At 36.9% G+C, this 22,602-nt stretch overlaps 1 protein-coding gene and 1 pseudogene across 3 annotated transcripts in view; one reads left to right on the forward strand and one right to left on the reverse strand.

Moving 5' to 3' along the window:
- The window catches only part of Rlf (RLF zinc finger), a 125,775-nt gene that overhangs the window by 94,819 nt on the left and 8,354 nt on the right, over window positions 1-22,602 (forward strand). For all 3 annotated transcript variants that reach the window (XM_063236169.1, XM_003462277.5, XM_063236170.1), the window contains exons 6-7: window positions 13,592-13,728; window positions 20,288-20,429. In XM_063236169.1, the coding sequence (XP_063092239.1) occupies window positions 13,592-13,728; window positions 20,288-20,429 (279 nt within the window). The remainder of the gene's footprint in view (window positions 1-13,591; window positions 13,729-20,287; window positions 20,430-22,602) is intronic.
- On the reverse strand, window positions 5,887-8,127 carry LOC111754130 (E2F-associated phosphoprotein-like; annotated as a pseudogene).

The raw sequence follows: 22,602 nt of genomic DNA on the forward strand, positions 1-22,602 counted from the left end.
TTAGTCACATTGAGGCTTCACAACCTCTGTAAGGTAGCTCCATATTATTGATAAGGAGAGAAAGGTTCAGATCAAGTAATAATCATGATTTTTTTTTTTTTTTCAGTACTAGGGATTGAGTTCACAACCTCGCTCTTGCCAGGCAGCGCTTATACCGCTGAGCTAAATCCCAGCCCAATGTTCATGATTTTAGAGCTAATGTAGGTTATATGTAAAGAACTATTTAGAATGTGGGTTTTTTCTTTCTTTTTTTAAATTTGTTTTTTCCTGTTCAGCACTACTAAGAAAAAAAAATTTTGTTTTTGTAGTGGTGCAGACTGAACCCAGAGCTTTGCATATGCTAGACAAATGCTCTACCAATGGGCTGTTCCTCCTGCATGTTGAACACAATTTGGGCACTGAGGATGCAAAGATGAATTACAGAAGTCTCTGAACTAGTGAACTTTATTTTACTCTTAGTTTCTACATGTTTTATTTTATTGGTACCAGGGATCGAACTCACGACCGCCTACTTGCAAGGCAGGTGCTTATGTCACTGAGAAAGTTCCCAGCCCCCAGTTTCTACGTGTTTTAAAAAAGACATGAAAAGGATTTATTAGAGGTAGATGTCAGATGCACACTCAGGTAGAGTGTACATGCTCAGAGAAATGAGGTGCAATAAAGTTGGGATCTGGGATTTTTTTTTTTCCTGTACCAGGGGTCAAACTCAAGACATTGCACTTGCTAGGCAGGCACTTATGCCACTAAATCCCTGGCCCCAGATCTGGGAATTTTAAAAAATGTATTTTGAGTGTTAGAATCTTTGGAATTTAAGAATCTGTAGTTTTAATCTTCTCTAATTTGTGGCAGAGGGTCACCCACCTTTAGTGAGATAATGGTCTGTTAATAGGCGAAATCCCAAAAGTGGTCTGTTCATGAAGTGAAAGAGGCTCCAAGTAAAAAGGGAGTAGTGGGCACACCAGTTTGTTGCTGAAGGAAAGTTGCCCATGTTTACTGTTTTGGGAAAAGAGAGTGAGAAAATAAACTGAGCTTTGTTCTGAAGCTGCAGTTTTTTTCTTTGAAATAGTTGTGTGGGTTTTTTTTTTGGGGGGGGGGTACTGGAAACAGAACTCAGGACTTTGTGCTTGCTAGGCAGGCACTGTGCCACTGAGCTCTATCTCTGTCCCTGAAGTACTATTTTTAAAATCTGAATTTCCTATCTTTTTTTTTTTTTTTTTAACAGAGTTTTATTTCTTTTACCCTACTTCAGTCCCTACCCCAGACTGCAGTCCGTGCTTTTTAGGGGATGTAAAAGTTTAATTGTCTGTCTTCAGTTAGAAAGCCTATATCTGACTGACTTATCAGGTTCCATCTTTGGAAGAATCACCATCTTTCTGTAGTCAAACAAAAGTTGGTATCTCTGCAGTCTCCATGTCCCTTTTTAGGTCCTTTTGTGGTCATCAAGATAAATGTCATGGGCTGTGTCTAATGATCCCTGAGGATGAAGTAAGGAATTAACCCACCCTTTTAAAATCAGTTTGCAGGTTTGTTGACTCCCATTGAGGAAAGAGAATTTTCAGGATGAGTCAGTAAGAGACACAGGGGAGACACAGGACACGCTCAGAGCAGAGCGCAGAGAAAGGAGACACTTCATGGCTTCTACATTTTATTCAAAAGTAGCCAGAATAATCCCTTAAGTACCTAGGTCAGGCCATTCCATTCTGCTCAGAGTCAACCAGCAACCTTCAGTCTTTCTCAGAATAAACTCAGAAGTTTTTATTCTGCCCTGGCCCCTGGCTACTTTTTTAATCCCCACTGTAAAATATATGCTCACTGTTCTTCAGCGCCTTGTCTTTTTGTTCTTAGAGCAAACTCAAATGTATTCTTGCCTTAGACCTTTGTACTTGCTGTTTTCTCTGCACAGAATACCTTTCCCTAAGTTATTTGGGTGGTCTTTTGACTTATTTTTATTCAGTGTTGTTGTCTGTTTTACATTACATTATCAAAGCAACCGTCATTCTATTTAAAATAATGTCCTATATCCCTACTCTATTGTCAACAATTTACTCTTTATAAATATATACTAATCTATCTCAAATGGCTTCAGTCATACTTTGTCCTCTTAGCAAGCTGTATTTTTGCTGTAGCATATGGTACTGTTTCTAAAGAATAGCATATTTGCTTCTTCTGTTTCCTCTTCATTGTAAATGCTGTAAATACAAGAATTTAGGTTGTTTACTGTTATATCCCTTTAGTCGAGAAGAATACTTAGCCACATAGGCCCTCAGTACTTGCTGAATGAATAAAAGTTAAAACTCGACTCTTAGGTGTTTTGATTACTAAGATTTCTAGCTTTCATTCATGAGTTACTACCTAAACAAGTTGAAACATCCCATTATGCTTTGTAGGTTTAAAAATACTGCTTGAAGATATTTTTGAATCCTAAAATCATATTTCTTTTCTCTCCCACCTTTATTTTACTTTGAAATGTATGTATACTCTGTATTCATAAAAATGTGGACCAAGATGAAACTGAATACTGTAATATATATTTCTGATCAACACTTAGCAGGCTAAAACCCTGTATGGCTCAGATCTTACCTCCCTATTCTGAAAAACACTTCTGGCAGAGTCCTTTTTGAAACTTGAGGTATTTTCCAGTGGCCAAAACAGTAACTCCAGGAATTTGTCATTTCACTTAGGAGTTTGTGACCACTTGCAGCCTTTATATTTCTTCCAGCTACCTTATTTTTTCCAGGGGTTTACAAGCCCTTTATTCTTGGCTATTGGATTGGTGACATCTTGCTGATGACCAGTGTAATTGGACATTGAAATTTTGTAGTTACTTGAGTCTGAGAGGATTATCTAGACAGATTATTTGTGGATGGAGGCACAGAATGTCAGTCATCTTTATCTTGTGAATATGGCCCTAGAGAAGAGCCTAAATACACTGATTAAACAGCCAGTTGATGGCTGTGAAGTAGGCAGCAACACATCTTCCCCCAACTGAGAATTGAAGCTGTAACCTGTGGCCTCACTAACACATGATCTAATTTGTTGGACTTTCAGATCATAAAGAAATTGAAGGATGAAATTCTTACTGCTGCCTAGCTTTTGAGACTTAGCACTTCAGCATTAAAAGTAATAATAGAAAGGGCTGGAGATTTAGCTCAGGGGTGTAAGCGCTTGCCTTACAAGCAAGCGGTTGGTCATGAGTTTGATTCCAGTACTGATTTAAAAAAAAAAAAAAAAAGGAAGTAATAATAGAAAACTTTTATTGAACTCTTATCTGTTCTGAGCCCATATTGTAATGCCTTAAATGTATTTGTGTCTAATCCTTATAATGTATAAATTTTATTAACAAAAGTTTAGAGGACTTTAACTGGCCCAAAGCTGTATATTCATTAAGGGCTGGACCTGAGGCTTATAAATCCAGGATGGTCTGCCTTGTTTTACTTTTGTGCATATTAATCTCACATTCACATGTCTCATATACATGGTCCAACTCTTTGGCACTGCCAACTTTTTGTTAAGGATGTTTGTTCTTCCTTGAATTCTGGTTCATAATTAGACTTACTGCTCAGGACAGTTTTTTTGGTTTTGTTTTGGTTTGGGGGGGGGGTAGTGTTTTTGAGACAGGGTCCCACTATGCAGTTCAGGCTGGCCTGGAGCTCACTTTGTAGCCTAGCATAGTTTCTAACTCCGTGATCCTCCTGCCTCAGCCTCCCGAATGCTGGCATGACAGGTGTGAGCCACCACGCCCAGCTGCTCAGGACAATTTTGTTTTCCTCATTTCTTTTGTTTGTCCAGTGGAGAAACTTAAACAGTCACATTTGTTTTTGTTAAGTCAGAAAAGAGCAGACTGGCTTCTGGATGTCTGAATAGCCAACAAATGTCAGTCTCAAGAAATTAGTATCCAAATATAGACTTGAAACGTTGGCGTTGTCATTTAGTAGCTATACAATCTTGGGAAGCTGAATGAGAATAGCTAATGTCAGTATCTGAGGCAGGGGAAAAGAATTCAGAAGTAGCAGTAAAAATGTTACACTTTGGATTTGATTCTTCCTTTATCCAGCAACAATAACAACTTTTCCTTTAACAGCATGGAGTAGCAAAATATGTTCTACTTTGGATTTGATTCTTCCTTCCTGTAACAATAACTTTTCCTTTAACTCTCAATCTTTAATGCGAGGAAAACAGAAGTAGGTATCTTAAAAAGTAGTAATTGAAAAGGACAGAATCAAAAGTATTTAGCACTGTCCCTGACATATAATCAACAATGTGTAGTAGATACAGGCTCTGGAATAAGAATTTTTTTAGGCCTGGGGCACAGATTTATAGAAAAGCAATCAAAGAGATTAATCAGATATGAAGTCTGAATTTGGAGAAGTTGTGTGATATACAGAGTGAGTTAGCCTTCAATGAGTTCATCTACATTTAAGGATTAGCAGTAAACTTGCTGTGCTAATTTACTTATTTGTCATGTCAGTTAAACCCCCTCTCACAGTTGTAATATTTCATTTTTGGAAAACATTGAGAATAGGTAATCTCAATATCAGAAACATGCCAAAACAATTCAGAAGGAGCAGCAAAAATGTTACTCTTTGGATTTGATTCTTCCTTATCTGGTGACAGTAACAGCTTTTCCTTTAACTCTCCGCCTTTATTGATTTTTTTATTGGGGGGAGGTTAGTTTGTTTAAAACATTTTGTTTCTGCCATTGTATGAAGCATTGGCCAATACACAAGAGCATGTGTTGCCTAATTTGTTTGCCAGAAAAGTAATAGGAAGATGAGTACTAAGTTAATAGTACCTTAATGTTCAATAGAAATGTAGAGATACAGTATCGATATTTTTAAATTCTTTTTTTGTACTTTTTAAAAAATTCTAAAGTCCTCTCTCTTTTTTGGGGGTCTTTTTGAGACAGGGTTTTGTTAGGCTGGCCTTGAGCTCACTTTGTAGCCCATACTGGTCTCAAACTTGGAACAATCATCCTGCCTCAGCTTCTTGAGTGCTGGGATTATAGGAGTGACTCTCCATGCTTAGTTGAAAGCCCTTTGATAAATAAAAAGCTTAATTATTTCCAAATGGCCATCAAAAAAGGAAATGAACAATCAGCCCTATCAGTATTCATGGGAAAAATAAAAAAGGGGGGGATAAAGATTGATAGCCATTCTTTTTCAGAAATATAAAAGTACTGCATTTCAAATAATAACTGAATGAAATAGATAGCCAGAAGGAAATTAGCAGGTCCATATATTTGCTTTTGTTTGTTTGTTTTTTGGAGACAGGGTTTCACTATATAGTTGGAAGTGATCTTCCTCAGCTTCCTGAGTGCTGGGATTATAGACATGTGCCATCACACCCTACCATATGTTTGCTTTGTATACAATACCGTATAGTTATAATTAAAAGCCAACTTTTTGGCTTTTGTATTATTTTGGAACAGTTTGCTAAAATGTTAAAAATTAAAGATGTCACCCTTGTGATAGACTTGTAGACGTCCACTTTTCTATTTTGTTTTCTTCCTTCCTTTCCCCTTTCCTTTTCCTTTTTTGGTACTGGGGATCAAACTCACCACCTCATGCTTTCCAGGCAGGCACTTGTGCCACTGCACTATGTCTCTGGCACTAGACTTTACTTTTTAGTGGAACATTCTGTGCACATGACTGGGTGATAGGTTTCTTCCACTCTCATCTGCTCTGCAGGATCCTTCCGGTTAATTTTTTTGGGAATTGGTGGTAAGGGTGGAAGGGGGAATCTCACTATGTCGTTCAGAGTTCAGGTTGGTCTTAAACTCCCTGTGTGGCCCATTCTGGCCTTGAATTCACAGAGATCCTCTTGCCTCAACCTCCCAAGTGCTGGGACAACAGGCATGTGCCACCACACCCATCAAATCTCACGTTCTTATAACATGTTTTTTCTATTTTCTCGTTTTTTGTATTTTAGATCCTCTTTGTTGACAGAACAATTCATCACAAACTTTCTATATATTGTGTCTTGTGAGCTTCAGGCTTCTTGCCTTTGGCAGTCAGGGCACAATGTGTTCGTATAGGTGGCTTAGTTTAGGACAGCATCTCTTTGGCTGTTGTTGCTGACATGGCCTCTCTAGTCCAAAACTGTGATAACCTCTTTCCATGTCACCCCAGGCTTGGTCTCTGTTACTTTTTCTTTTTCCAGAACCATATAATAATTCATCATTTGTTAGAATCATGTGCCATGTTTTCATTTTCTTCTTAATTACCTGTACTGCTTTGTCTTCATCCTCAGAATTAGAATCAAAATACGCATCATCCTACTGCTTTGTCAGAGAAATTCTGTTTAATTTCCCAAAGAAAACCTTATTCCCAGTGAAAATAGTTTGTCCTCCATTGTTTGATGGGTATGATGGAATTTAATGCAACGTCTATTTCTTTTTCAAATTTGTCAGTAGGTGGTTCACTTTTTCCAGTAAGATACTCTCTGATGAGTGTTCGTTTTTGGCAAGGAAATCCACATAAAAGTACACCCATTTCATTTTGGGAGCTGTTGAAAGGTGACTCCTCAGTGCTAGGCTCTTTGATTGCAAAGAGCTCATACTCATCCTAGGGCCAGCTCCTGATGTCCTGGAATGTCCTACACTGTTCACACACTGCAGCATCTATTTACTCTCCATATAAGGTGTCCATCCATATACACTGGTGTATATAAACATGGCCTTATGTAAAAATTGATGTTTGAGTTGAACCTGAAGTAATAGTGGGGTTTGAGTGGATAGACAAAAGGGTTTCGGGACAACTGAATGTAGTAATAAAGGCACAGAAATTAATGTGTACTTTGCTAAGGGATACTTTGCCCAGGGCAGATATTGTGGGTTGTAGTTTTGTGAGAAATAAGACCTGTTTTCTTGGGAAATGGAACATCTGAGAAACTCTAGTGGGTTAGAGTTTAAATTAGGTGCAGTAGAAATGAGGAAGCGTTTGAAGGTAGGAAATGATGTGACTAAAGTGATGTCTTAAGAATAGATAGGAGTCGGGGCTGGGGATTTAGCTCAGCGGCATAAGCACCTGCCTTGCAAGCAGGTGGTCATGAGTTCGATCCCAGTACCAATAAAAAGTTTAAAAAAAGAATAGATAGGAGTCTGTGTTAGTTTTAGGACAAGAGATTGGAATAACCAAAAGGCAGGACTTGCTGAAAGCACAAAATTACAGGATATTATACAAAGGTGAATTCCAGGGCTTGAGGCATCAATACTGAAAAAATTGTGTACTGCTCTGCTGACCATATGGCAAAGAAGGGGTGGAGGGAAAAGAAAGACAGAAAGATATTCAGCTTTGTTTTTTTTTTTTTTTTTTTTGTTTGTTTGTTTGTTTTGTTTTGTTTTTTTGTCTTTTTCGTTTTTATCGGTACCAGGGATCAACTCACGACTGCCTGCTTGCAAGGCAGGCACTTATGCTGTTGAGCTAAATCCCCAGCCCCTCAGCTTTGTTTTATACATAATTTTTCTTAGCTTATTAACAAGTTAAGGAAACAGAATTTTTCCTGGAGTTATTGAGTTTCTTTCAACGAGTATATTGAGTTTACGTGGAACTGTTTATAGGAAATGTGATTTAATATTATTGGACATCCAGGGTGACAGAATGGCCTGCAAATTAAACTCTACCCAAATACACTCAGGCTTTGCTTAATGCTTGGACTGTGCCCTAAGACAAGTATTGTTAGCTGATTTTATCTTGTGGATAATGTCATGTTGTTACACATGCCTGGTGGTTTAACTTATTACATTACTAGGTTATATGGCTAGTAGCAGAGTAATTGCCCTAGTTCAGCAAATGGTGAAAATATTTTGTCAACTCCCTTACAGAAAAATGTTTGCTGACTTTGTTGTCTAAGAATAATGTTTTAACCTGTTATAACTGTTAAATAACAGTTAATCTCTGTGATATCATTTCGTTCTCCAAGCTCTACTGGTGAATGAATCTGAAGTAGTATGGTAATGTTCCCAAGACCCTGTGCCCATTGAGCTAAATTGTGCATTTAATCACAGGCCAAGATGCAGGTCATCCTACTCCTTGAAGTTCTTTTCCCACTTACTTGACAATGATGAGCAATGTTCCTTTTTTTCCCCTTCTTGGTAATGCAGATAATGGAACCCAAGACTTCATGCATGATATAGACTACCCCTGCCCCCTAGCCCTAGAGCTGTGTTTTAATTGGGGATATCTTGTTGGTATCTCATACTCATTTTTATACATACATGTAGACATGACTCAAAAAGTTTTTGTTTGTTTTGTATTTTGGTCTTTTTGAGACAAGGTCTCATTATGAAGTTTAGGCTGTCCTTGAGCTCACTTTGTAGTCCAAGCTGGTCTCATACTGGGAACAGTCCTGCTGCTTCAGTCTCCTGAGTGCTGGGATTACAAGTGTGCGCCCCCCCCCCCACGCCCAACTCTGACTCAAAATATTTTTATTGTGATTTAATTTGTTAAATGTATCAGTATGAAAACAATTAGCACATAGGTAGAAATAATCATGTTATATGCATGTACAAATAGGCCAAAATGAAACCCATTATTTTGTACAATATGCACAAATAATAAAATTTTAGCACATATAAAATTATTTAAAAAGGAAAACATCAGTATAAATAGTCTTACCAAGCATTGCTTTATTTCATAATTAAAAGCAGAATTAAAGAGAATCTCAATTTTCTCTAGAGCCACTAGGTGTTCATTAATTGGAGTTTAACATCAGCATATGTTAAGGTACCATAGCTATAAATTTGCCATCTCCTTCTGCTAAGTTCAGGAGGAACTAAATAACTGGAGCAACAGCTGGGAATATAAGTACTTTGTATGCTGACACCTCTGGCTATTCCAGTAATGGGTATGTGTAATGAAAAACCTCTGCTGGGAACAGAGACATTCTGCCAGATACATACAATTAAGATTAATTGACTGGATCATGTGAATTCAGTATAAAAGTTAGGCCTTTCAGAAATCTGACATAGGGTTCCATAGCTATAATCCCAACTACTCAGGAGGCTGAAACGAAGGAGCCTAAGTGTGAGGCCATTGTGAGATGCTGTCTGACAGTATAGAGCTGAGGATATAGCTCAGTGGTAGAGCTCTCCTGGGTTTGATCAAAGGGTACTGTTTTAAACATAAAATGCTTCTTTTTGGTACCAGGGATTGAACTCATGACTGCGCTCTTGCAAAGCAGGCACTTACGCCACTGAGCTAAATCCCCAGAAAAACGCTTCTTTTTAATGAGCAGAAAAGTCTGTCAGAATTTTGACATAAAATCTTGATACGTGAATGAACTTCAGGTTCATTGTCTAATGTGGTTGATAGACACAATAGTAGAGATTTACTTCTTATCGTAATGCAGAACAGGAAAGACAAGATCCAATTTACTTACCAGTTTAACACTGTTGGGGGATTGATACAGATACTAGGCATAAATGATATACAGGAAATACATTTAAACAGGACCCAGTGAGAATCCAGTTTGGGAGCAGAAGACAAAGTAATCAAGAACATAGAAATTCCAAACATACCTTAAGAATCAAAATTAAGATGAATCCTGAAGGACTAATTTAAAGATACAACCTCAGTATTTTTCCTTTATGATTATATGGAGAGATTGAGATATTACCCAAGAAGTACACCAATGGTAGAGAAACTGTGTGAAAAAATTGAGGACTTGTACAGTATTTTAACTCTTTGGACACAGTGGTTCATTCCTTTAATCACCTTCTTCAGAGGCTAAGCCAAGAAGACTGAATTCAAGGCCATACCCAGCAATTTAAAAAGTAGTAAGTCCTCATCTCTAAATTTTTAAAAGGACTAGGAAAGTTGACAGTGGTAGAGTGCATGCTTGGCATACAAGCACAAGGCCCTGAGTTGAATCCCCACTAACCACACACACACACACACACACACACACACTTTTGATGCCTAAAGTAGAGGTTTTTTAATATGGCTTTGAGAAGAGATCTTCCCAGGACTTAATCTGCATTTGAATTTCACTTCTAGTCATACTTTTATAGGTTATAGGAGGGTATATATTGGTTGATGTATGATTATAGCGGAGAATTCGTAGAGAATCAAACACATCATTTTCCGGCATCCACTAGCACATTTTAGGCTTCTCTCAGATACAGTCAGTCATAAGACTTAAATGGAAGCTTTGGTGACTTACCCTTCCTGCCTGGCTGCCTGTCATTCTGTCTGCCTTTTTGTCTTTTGTCTCAATGTTTTGCCCAGGCTAATCTCAAACTCCTGGTCTTTAGGGAAATTCCTATCCCTGCTTCCCAAGGATCTAGGACTATAAGCATTTGCTAATACAACTGACCTTGCTTTCTTTCTTCCTTCCCACACTCCCTCTCTTCCTTTCTCTTTCTGTCTCTATTTCCCTTACTTTCCTTGTTTTTCCTCCCCTTCTCTTCTTCCTTATCCTGCCCTGCCTTCCATCCTGTTTTTCTTCTTGACTGGAGATTGAGTCAAGGACTTCATAACTCATAACTGGTAGGCAAGAGGTCTACCACTTAGCTATCTCTTCTATCCTTTTTTGTGTTAAGACAGGCTCTTGTTAAATTGCCCGAGTTGGCCTTGAACTTTTGATTTTTCTGCATCAGTTGCCTGAGTAACTGGAATTAGAGAACTGTGTCATACTTTTGGTTTCAACCATGTATTTCTTTAAGAAACATACCGGGTCCAATTGACAGCATAGAAATCTTCTGTTCTTTTTTTTCTCTTTCTTTCTTTCTTTCTTTTTTTTTTTTTTTTTTTTCTTTCTTCAAGCTGAGGTCTCACTGTGTATTTCAGGCTGTCCCTGAACTCACTGTATAGCCCAGGCTGACTTTGAACTAGTGGCAATCCTGTTGCCCAGCCTCCCAGATGCTGGAATTACAGGCATACGCCACAACACCCAGCAAAACTGGGCCTTCTAAAATGTTAGATTCATGTGTGATTTTAAGAAATGATGCAGAAATACCTTCAGTTATTAAACATATGTTCATTGGAGATCTCCAAGAGGTCTGAATGATAGAAGGATTAACAAGACATAGGGAGATAAATAGCAGACAGTGTTCATACAGTGTTAGACTTCTGGCAGTGTGAACTGGAAATGGGAATTCTAGGTCACTAGCTTTTGAAGCTACAGATTAAATAAGATTAACAAAATTAAAGGTGCTCACACAATAACCTGAAGGTGTTTTAATCATAAAGAATAAATCTCAGAACAATAAACCTGGTAGCATTACAATTTGCCCTGATTCCTATTCTCCTTTCTCTGGATTGTCAGTAGCCTTGAAAAAGAACAGAATCAGAACTGTAATACCAGCGTGCTAACAGCCACATGAGGATGCAGTTTGTTTCAGTGTTCTCCACTTTCTAAAGAACTGTCACTATTTAAGCTTTTGAAAGCTTACTAAAAAAGGACTTGTCTTTATTGACTAAATTTACTCTGTGCCAAAAGCCCCATTGACAAATGACAGGACATTTGTCAAAAAATAATCCGTGGTAATTATTTATTTAACATGACAGTTATGCTCACAAGAAACTGGCAAAAAAGAAAAAAAATTGGAAGTTAAAACTGGAATATGGGTGTCCATACTTTTGATGTATTTTGGAAAATACAGAAGGTAATATGAATGTATAGGGTTGTGTGCCTGCTAAGGAATATCCTAAGAAGGCCCTAACCCTTCACTTCTACACAGGAAAAACAGGCAAAGAAGTTATAGATTGCACCTGGGTGTGATATTGCACACTGTAATCCCACCACTGGAAAAGCTGAGGTAGGAGGATGGTCGAGAGTTTGAGCCCAACCTGGGCTATATAAGACGCTGTTTCAAAAAGACCTTAGATGAGCTAGATAGATTGATTGATTGATGGCTGGTTGCTTGGCTTGTAGATTACTTGCTAAAATATTGAAACCATACCATACTACACATAGTATTCAGCAAAAATCAGAGACTTCTTTGGTTAAGGCATTTAAAGGGAGTTTCTATGGAATATATAATGGACCCTTAAGATAAGTGAGCATTGACTACAAAGGTGAAACATAATGCAGACTATCCAGAGAAGTCTCTAAACTACAAACACTAGGGAGGTAGGGGGATGCAGTGTCCAGAATTGTCACAATATAAATATGCAATTAGCATACAAAGAAACATAATAGCACCTTCCTGAGGGGAAAACAGCCAATAGAAATTTTTTCATTACATTCATCAACTAGTTACTGTCTTGTCTAGACACTGTGATAAGTGCTAAGTTTTGAAGAATGTACCTACCTTTTGATTTTATTATGCTAGCAGAGAAGACACGTGCTAATAAATTACTTAACTTAATGATTGAATTGCAGTTGTGGTAAATGTTACAAAAAAGAATTTGTGAATATTTTTGACTGGAACCTTAACGGAATGGCCTTAAAAGTTAAGAAAGAATTCTGTGTGAAAATGGTGTTTGTATTCCTGTTTTGTATATTTGGCACCAAATAGAGTTGATACTTCTAGTGCCTGCGAAGTCTTCGTGTTCTATTTACATATTATTCTACCAATTATTTACAATAAATTGGTAGAGTGAGAAAGTACTCCAGAAAATGTGGCTGATTTGCCCACTTTTACTTCACTTTTTGCTTTTGCTTTTTTTTTTTTTTTTTTTTTTTTTCCCTTTTTGAGACAGAGACTGACTACTTCATGCTGTCTTGAATTCACTATATAATCTTGGCCAGCCGGGTGTGGTGGCAGTCACAAGAGAATTGCCTCCAGTTCCAGGACAGCCTGGACTACCAAGTGAGTTCAGGCTAGCCCAAAATCTTTAGTAAAATCCTATCTCAAAAGACAAAATAACAATTTAAAAAAATCTTGGCTGGCCTTGAACTCCAGATCCTCCTGCCTCAGCCTCCCACGGGCTGGGATTACAGATGTGCATCACCACACATGACTTCTTTTTGCTTCTTTTTCACAATTTCTTTAGTAAATGAAAAAGCTGAGTTTCTAAAAAGGATTTTGATTGTCTACAAAACATAATCCAGACATGGTGGCACATACCTGAAATCCTAGCTATTCTACAAGCTGAGACAAGAGAATCAGTTCAGCCCAGGGGTTCAGGAACAGACTGGGCAACATAAAATAAGACCCTGTCTTGAAAACATAAAAAATCATTTATATAAAGATATTTTCATTAGTCTTATAGAAAAAATGATATATTAGCATAGCATTTGTATTTAAAACTGGTTTTGAAGTAGCTTTCTTTAGCCTTATTATAAACCATGTATCTTACTGTAATTAGAATGATCTGAGTAAAATTGGAGAAAAGAAAACCAAAAGCTAATGATACTTCAGGTGAAAAGAGCCTAAGGTTATTGTGTATAATTTCACTCATTTATATGGTAGTAATATTCATGTGTAATTTTTAAAACTGCAAAATGTTGAGAATGTAGTGGAACTTCTATGATGTATTCATGACATTCTATTCAGCCATTAATCAATAGAATAAGACTGTCTACCGGTAACTCTTGCTTTATCTGTTATCAAAGATAGAAAACATCATAAAGAAGTTTCATATTATATAAAATTTACAGAAAAGTCATCATTTTCTTTTTAACTTAGTCATCTCATTTTTAACAGATTGCAAAGGTCGACTGCAAGGAAATACTAGACATCATATGTAACCTGGAATCTGAGGGTCAGGATAACACAGCATTTGTTCTTTGTACGACGTACCTTACCCAGCAGCTCCAAACTGCAAGTGTATATTGTTCCTGGTGAGTATAGTTTGTGTGCACTTTGTTTGTTAGTAGATAATGTAGCATCTAGGGTTTATGGAAAATACTATTTTCAAATTTGAAATCTAACAGATAAAATGACAAAATCTTGCTTCCAAGCAAAATCATTTAAATAAAAATATTGTTTGTTTAATCTAGTCAAAAAAGAGCAAAAAATTCCTTTGACTCATCCCATAGAAACAAATCCAGCTGGATGTGATGATGCACACATGCAATCCCAGCACTCAGGAGGCTGAGGCAGGGGGATTCTGCAAGTTGAAGGCCAGCGTGCTATACATAGCGACTTCAAGGCCAGCTTGGTCTACATAGTGAGTCTCAAAAGAAGTCTCAAAAGAAGAAAAGAAAACAAATCAGTCTTAGAATTTCCCCTTTATATTTGTTAGTATTTTGGCCTCTCTTAGTTGGAAAACCACTATTGAAAAAAATCAAATTATCTAGGAGTTCTAGGTCAGGTTTACAGTAGAAAAGAAAATCCTTTTAAGTAGTAGTCTTTGTTTCAATTTAGTACTATATTACTGATAAACATTATTTTGGTTTTGATTCAGTTTGTCATGTTTGTCTACAGAATATGTAGTCACTGAAAATGAAACAAGTCAGGCTTAGTTAACATGCCTATAATGCCAGCATTCGGGGAGAGCACAGGCAGGAGGATTCTATATTTGAGTCCTACCCGGGCAATTTAGTGCAACTCTGTCTTAAAATTTTAAATAATAATAAAGAACTGGGGATGTACCTAAGTGTAAAGACCCTGGATTTATTCCTCAGTATCAGGAAAAAAGAAAGGAGAAAGGAAAGAAGAAAGAATAGAAAAGTATACCTAAGATTCTTTAATTGTATTGGATCCATTTAGGCCAAAAGAATACATCTGATACACAAGAAACCAATAACAGTCATCAGTAGGTATCAGATAAGTAATAAAAATAATGCTACAAGATATTAGAGAAAGGTGTTCAAGGTATACTAGAGAATTTTGGAGAGATACCAGGTAGGAAATAGTGTGAAAGGGTTGGGTTTGCATAGTCTTGATCCCTGTTTCTGAACCTATAATGGCTTAAAGTTAGAAACAATATTTTGTTTATGAGGAACGCTAGTGAAGTCTTTCAAGACTGAAATCTTCAGTCCTAGTTGGTCGACCCACTGGAATAGCCATATCATTTGTATAGTTTTGTTGTTTCATTTAGTATGTTAGTATATTTCTGCTTACTATTTTATACAGAAATATATACGTGCCATGAATTATCTTACCTGATCTTGCAATAATCACTGCATATAGAAGAAAGTAGAAGGTTATGGTAATCAGAGAAGTGTTGTGATTGCCCGATGTCTTCCAATTAAGATAATGGAGCAGAGATTCAAGCCTAAGATTTTTGAGTCCTAATTGAATGTTTTTCTTCTCTGCCTTCTGTTTTTTTGGGTAAAATTCATATTATACTCCTCTACCTCCAAGTCCACTATTCCAAAGTTGTATATATTGAGGGAAAGGAGAAATTAGGATAGGGGCTTAAATATATTTTACAGTAACCATCATAGGCATTTTCTTAGGAAACCAAAGGAAAAGCTGATGCAAATAACAAAGACTATTAAGTAGCAATGGGCATTTTCATCACTAAATCATGTAGAAGAAAATCCCCCCTCCCAATCATTAGAGATCTAAAGATTTTAACTTCAGCAAAAGAGCTATTCAGGATCAAACCATTGTTAAATTGATCTCATTTTCAATAATGAAAATATATATATATATATATATATATATATATATATATATATATATATATATATATATTGTAAGTTTTTTAAAAATATATTCTCTCAGTTCTTTAAATTTTCCTGACAGTTTTTCTGTGTTCTCATTTATAATTCCCTACATTCAGCTTCCATTCTCTCTCTCTCTCTCTTTTACCGGGGATTGAACTCAGGACTGTGCCCTTGCAAAGCAGGTGCTTATGCCACTGAGCTAAGTCCCCAGCCCAGCTTCCCCTCTCCTAAAAAGCAAATGTTATATGCAGCAGGAAGAAAATAACAGAGATTTCCCTTTTGACTTCTGAGATGCTATTATGAGTAAAGGAAATAAAATTTTAGTCTTTTTACACTTTAACAGTAGGCTGCTTCTAGGCCAAGTATGTTGGTGCACAGCACTTGGGAGGCTGAGGCAGGATAATCGCAGCATGTTTGAGATCAGCCTGTGCTGCATAGTGAAAGCCTATCTTTAAAAAAAAAAAAAAAGTTGCTTCTGAGTTATTTTAAGGAGGAAGAGAATTTGGTATTTTAAAGCTCTTTGTTTTCAAATACTTTTATAGGGTTATTTGTTTGGTTTTGTTTTTAATAGTGGAAAGGGTTAGAATAGCCTTAGTGTAAAACAGTGAATTTTATTATGAAAAAATTAATCCCAGAAGTTTTGGTCAAATAACATAGTTTTTGTTGTGCCAAAGATGTATTTTTATGTTTAAGGTAGACCATAAGGAGCTTTTTATTTTTTGGTACTGGGGATTGAACTCATGACGTCCTCATGTTTGCCAGGCAGGCACATATGCTGCTGAGCTGAATCCTGACCCAAGAAATATTCGTTTAGAAAAATTTTAAACGATTTTTTTTGGGATGAGAGAAGTATCAAGATTTTTAAATACATAACACAAGTGAAATGCTTTGGTAAAAGGAGGCAGTGCTTCTTTAAGCACATTTACTAAATACAATTCTTAAATGTGGTCATTATGGAAGATAATAACTGAAATGTAGACTATATAACTATCAGCTAGACAATGAACAGTTTATAGTAATCACCATGTTATTGTTCTTTAAAGACAGCACATAACTTAGCTTATTCACTGACTATTTTCAAAAAATTTTTGGCTTTCTGAAAAATATCAAAGAAATACTAAAGAAGTTAATTCTCCATAAATGTCTGTTGATGGTAATAGAATAGCCATGCAAGTGAACTTACACACAAAGCTTTCAGTTAGTGATAGGCTGACCTTTGCTTTCTGTAATATCTTTGAGGTTAAATTTTATATGTTGTAAGCATTTTGTATCTTAAGATACATTTATATGTCTGTTTTGCCCCTACTGAATGATGTACCAATCATGCATGTTGTCTGATTCATAGTTTTCATCCCCAGCACCTGACAAAGTTCAGGTTTTTTATATTTGTCCTATTTTTTGAATAGGACCTCACTATGAAATCCAAGTTGACCTGGAGCTTTCATTATATAGGCCTCACTGGCCACAAACTCTTGGCAGTCCTCCTTCCTCAGCCTCCTGAGTACTAGGATTACAGTCTTGCACTACCACACACGACTAACATGTATTTTTGTTTAAATTTTGTAAGAAAAAAGAGAGTGTGAGAAACAGTACTATTGTAGTAACCTTCTTTAGGTGATAGTCATTCTTTAATTCCACAAAGTTTTCTTTTCTTGATGTCTTTTGTTTTGAAACAGGGTCTTGCTATATAGAGCAGGCTGGCTTTGAACTCACAATGCATCCCAGGCTGGTCTCGAACTCACACTGATCCTCCTGCCTCAGCCTGCTAAGTGCTGGCATTACAGGTGTGCGCCCCCACACCCAGCCTCTTTTCTTCTTTTGTAAAATACCTAAATTGTGAAATTCAGTTTGACATGTTAACTTCACAAGGACTTTATCTTGCTCTGTAGAAAGAGTTATTTAACCTTCTTGCTTGATAGCAAGATCTCTGCCAAAATGTGTTTCCTGCTGTAAGTAGAACTCAATTTCCTTTCTAGTGTTTTTTGTTTGTTTTGTTTTCTTTTTAATTAAAGATAGGTCTTGCTATATGGTTCAGGCTGGGCTTGCACTCACTGTGTAGTCCAGGTGGGCCCTGAATTCATGGCAATCCTCCTGCCTCAGCCTCCTGAGTGTTGGGACTACAGGCATGTGTCACCATGGCCAGCCCTTCCTACCTTTTACAAGTTTGTATGTAACTTGACTTGACAGTAGACTAATTTGAGGATATAGTAGGTCAAGCATTGGGAGATATACACCATTAGAATTATTTTTAGTATATTTTTAATTGTTTTCCATTTTAAAAAATATCATTATAGTAACTGAAGAATTCATTCTAGTATATATTTGATACAGTAGAGTATTGGCTACTATTGGCTGGTGATTTCAGAAACGATTGCAGTGACTAAATCTCGGCTTTCTCAAAGTAATAGACTGGTTGCCATGGTTTTAGGCATGTTTATATGGGTAGTAGTAGTTTAAAATTACCGATTTGTATCTGTAAAAGTATTTATACAAATGCATAATAAGATGTTCTTGTTTGATTATACTTATTTGTAGTTATATGGAGTCTAAGATATTTGAATTTTAAGAATCTGGGCTGGGGATTTAGCTCAGCGGCATAAGTACCTGCCTTACAAGCAGGCAGTCGTGAGTTCAATCCCCGGTACCGATTTAAAAAAAATAAATGAATAAAAGAATCTAAACTGTCAGTCTTTAATCATGTTAGCAGATTTGCCTAAGTTTAACTTTTAGCTAGTGAATGGATTTTAGATAGTTGACATTGTTGACCATTTCTTTCTAAGCATATACTTCTCATCATTTCTTTTGGTCTTTCCTTTGGTCTTTAGAATTTTGCCCTGTTCTCCCAAGTTTGTACTGTAAAAAGATGGTTAAATCTGAATAATGCAATCTTGTGGAAATAAAAATGAAGAGTCATCTCACCTTGCCTGGCTGGTGACTATTTTCAAAGGTGGCTTGATTCATTTAGACATATTTAGAGGCATTTTAAATTAATTTTATTCATTGTAGCTCAAATTTGCCATCACTAGATATCTTACGCTTTACTAGGGAAACAGTGTATATTCACTTTGGTCATTGAAGCAGGTTTTATTTATTTATTCAGTTTTTTGTACCAGAGATTGAACTCATGACCTTGTACTTACCAGGCAGGAATTTGTGCTGCTGAGCTAAATCCCTGGCAGTAGGGATTTATTCTTAAGAATTCACCTAGTCGCCAGGCGTGGTACTGCATGCCTGTAATACCAGCACTTGGGAGAATGAGGCAGGAAGATCACCATGAGTTTGAGGCAAAATCTGGGCCACAAAGTGAGTTCAGGGGCAGCCTGAACAGGATAGTGAAACTCTGTCTCAAAAGAAAAAAAAAAAAAGTGTGGTTACTCACCTGTAATCTTAGCACTCCAGGAGGAGGATCACAAGTTCATGGCCAGCCTGATATAATAGTAATGCCCTGTCCCCAAAACCAAGAATAAAAAAAGAATTTTACCTTACAATAGTCCTAATTACCTCCTAGGAAATATAAAAAGATTTAATTATGTTTCTTTTTAGCCTGTTACACAAATGATTTTGAGGGGCTGAGGGCTGTAACAGTGCTAGGGCAGTTGTGTCCCGTGAATGAAGGCTTGGTGCCACCACCCACCAGCAGCCCTGCCCCAAATTCTCAGTTTTAAAGCCTTGGCTTTATATTCTGCTTCCTAAAACAGTCTTGAGTTTTTTTTTTTTTTTTTTTTTTAATGAAAACCCCCAAAAGAAATCCATAGTCTCCATTGAGATTATACTTCAGAGCTGCTTTTTTGTTTAAGTAGTCACTTCCTCTTTTACTGTTAGCTTCCTTAGATTCACGTTTCATGTTAACATTAGCATTTTTATTCTTGGCTGCTTTTTTTTTTTTTTTATTAACTTTCTAATACTTTTTGCTTGAGTAGTTGAGGGTCATCATTAATTGTTTTTGCTTCATTTATTAGGCTTATTTATTTTTGTCTTTTCTACTGCGGAACCCAAACTTTTGCACTTCATCTCTAGTACCTTTTAAATCTTTTGAGATAGGATCTTGCTAAGTTGCCCGGGCTGAGTTGAAACTTCAGATCCACCTGCATCAGTGTCTCAGAGTGCTGAGATTACAGGCACACACAGACACCCAACATTAAGCATTTGTTTCCATATTGAGTATTCATGAGATGCTTGTATTTTAGTCATTTTCAAGAGTGTTATTTTATTTACTTTATTATTTGGAATATGCTTGCCATGGAGAGATTAAAAAAAAAGAGATCCCTTGATATAATTCCTATTGTCCTTGAGTTTACGGTGTACCCTAGGCTGGCCTCAAATGCACAGGGATCCTCTTGCCTGTGCCTCTTGAGTGCTAGGATTACAGGCATGTACTACTACTCCCAGCCCAAGGAGAGATTTAAGTAAGTTTTATCTGCCTGGCCTGGGGGCTTATACCTGTGCACCTGGCATTTGAGAATCTAAGGTAGGAGAACTGTGACAAGTCTGAGGCCTGTGTGGCATTCCTATCTCCAGAAATACATAAGTGAATTTTTTCATAGTGTCATCATAAGAGAAATGGCCTTTCATTGTTTTGTTTTCTCCTAGACAAAAAGAAGAAAGAAACCACAATTTTTAGAGTGTTACCATTTTGGGATGGAGCAGTAGTGAATGTAGACGACTTTTCATCTAGTTTTTGTTGTATATTGTGTCAACTTTCATAAACCAAAGAATGAGTTTTTCAGTAGTGCTACAGCAAATACCAATTGCTCTGTTTTAACATAATCATTTTTCTTCATAGGGAACTGACTCTCTTTTGGAGTAAACTGCAAAGAAGAATTGACCCTTCTTTAGATACTTTTTTGGAACGTTGTCGACAGTTTGGTGTCATAGCTAAAACACAGCAGCATTTGTTTTGCCTGATTAGAGTTATACAAGCTGAAGTGAGTAACTTCCTATGCTTTCTGTGCTGATTGTGGTAAACGGAAAGTAGCAAAGTGAAGATCGTTTCCCATGGATGGGGAAGATAATATTTTTTTGGTCTGTCATTTTAACCACCTTGTATCTTTTCTAAAATGGTGTTCTATAATTTTATACAGGCACATTTGCTTGTTAATTAACATAGTAATTATAAATAAACACACAGGCCAGGGATTTACTCAGTGGTGAGTTCTTATTTTTAATATGTATTTATGACTGAGCTTTCCTTATGTCTGTATCTACAATGGCTCATGGCTATATTCAATTGCGTTACTTACTTGATAATATTGAAGGATAGTTTTATTAAAGCCAAGCCAGAGTTACATATTTTTGAGGCTCTCCCTCCACATCACTTTACTTAGCTAATACTTCAAAATATGTTAATCCAGTCTTCATCCAAGAAAGCAAAGTGTAAAAAAGATGCCAGAAGCAAATTGGTGTCCAAACAAGTTAGCAGATATTTGTACTCACTGTTAGTTTCCTGTCACAGAAGAACAGTTTCAAACATCTATAGAACTCATCTTAATTTAAAAAATAAGGGCTGGGGATTTAGCTCAGCGGCATAAGCGCCTGCCTTGTAAGTGTGTGGTTATGAGTTTGGTCGTGAGTTTGATTCCCGGTACCGATAAAAAGGAAAAAGACAAAAAAAGAAAAGTTTTATACCTGGTTTTTAAAGAGTTTTGTTTTTAAAATCTTTAACAATGATACTTACTTTCTACCTCTGGATAACAAATTATGACCAACTTAATGCTTGAAACAACATCTCCTTACATCAGAAGTCTAGCACAATGTGGCAAGATTATCTGTTCTTAGTACCTTAAGGATAAAATCAAAGTGTTGGCCTGGGTGGGATCTTAACAGGGGCTTTCTCGAAAATCTACATCCAAGCTCGTTTTTCTTGTTGACAGATTTCAGTTCAGTTCCTTGTGGCTATAGGACTGCTGTCCCTAGCTTTCTTGGTGGTGTCAGCCAAAGCCTATTCTAGGCTAAAGAAAGTTACCCTCATTCCTTGCTTCTATTTCCAAGCAGCAAATATAGAGCAGTCCTTCTTGTCCTTCTTTGAATCTGATGTTTTCTATCTCTGGTTTGTAGACCTAGATTTAAAGGGTTTGGAATATTAGCTCAGCTATACACTATATAACCTGCTTGGCTGCTTAATTTTTTTGTTGTTGTAGTTGGAGATAGAACTTGACCTCATGCTTGCCAGGCAGGCACTTGTGCTGCTGAGCTATATCCCTGGCTAACCTGCTTTCCTTAAGGTCAGCTGATTTGGAACTTTAATTACATTTGTAAGGTCCCTTTTACCCTAACATAATAATAGCAAATTATACTCAAATGGAAGCAATTATATAAAAGTGAGAGTCAGTAGAGATCAGTCACTTTAGAATTCTGGTTACTATAAAGAAACGTGGAAAATGGGAAAGCTGCAAGCTGGTTAGAGACTAGGTTTCTGAAAGAAGCCTATAGGATCAGAGCCATTTGAGTATTAGTCTAGCATACTTTTTACTGTAGACTTATGTTTATCCTAAAGGGTAGGAGAAATATGCACTAGTAAGTAAAGATGAGTATGAAATCTCTTTCAATTTGAGATTCCAGGCTGGTAAGTTCGCTTGCAGCTGTAACCTTACTACTTAAAAGGCTGGAGCAAGATACCAGATACATGGCCAACCCTGACAATATAGTGAGAATCATCGCAGAAACAAAAACAAGTGGTGCATACCTATATTTAAAGGTAGAAATTCAAACAGGCCTCTGATAATAAGGCCTAAGATAATAAGTTTTGTTAATGAGATCTGTTTTAAGGGCTAGGGGTGTAGCACAGAGGTAGAATGCTTGTCTAGTATGCACAAATGCTTAATCCCCACTACCACAAAAAAGTAAATAAATTGACACACCACTTTTTTTTAAAGAAGGATTTTACTGTGCAGTTTGGGCTGGCCTTAAACTCACTTTGTAGCCCAGGCTGATCTAACTCACAGTGATCCTCCTGTCTCAGCCTCCCAAGTGTTGGGATTATAGGCATGCACCACCACACCTGGCTGTGTGTGTGTGTGTGTGTGTGTGTGTGTGTGTGTCTGTATCTAAGATACTGGCTCTTTTAGAGAGAGAGAGAGAAAGAGAGAGGATCTATATCAG

This window comes from Cavia porcellus, unplaced genomic scaffold, assembly GCF_034190915.1.
Source record: "Cavia porcellus strain 051 isolate PalLab524CR breed Dunkin Hartley unplaced genomic scaffold, mCavPor4.1 scaffold_25, whole genome shotgun sequence".
In the NCBI taxonomy this organism is placed as follows: Eukaryota; Metazoa; Chordata; class Mammalia; order Rodentia; family Caviidae; genus Cavia; species Cavia porcellus.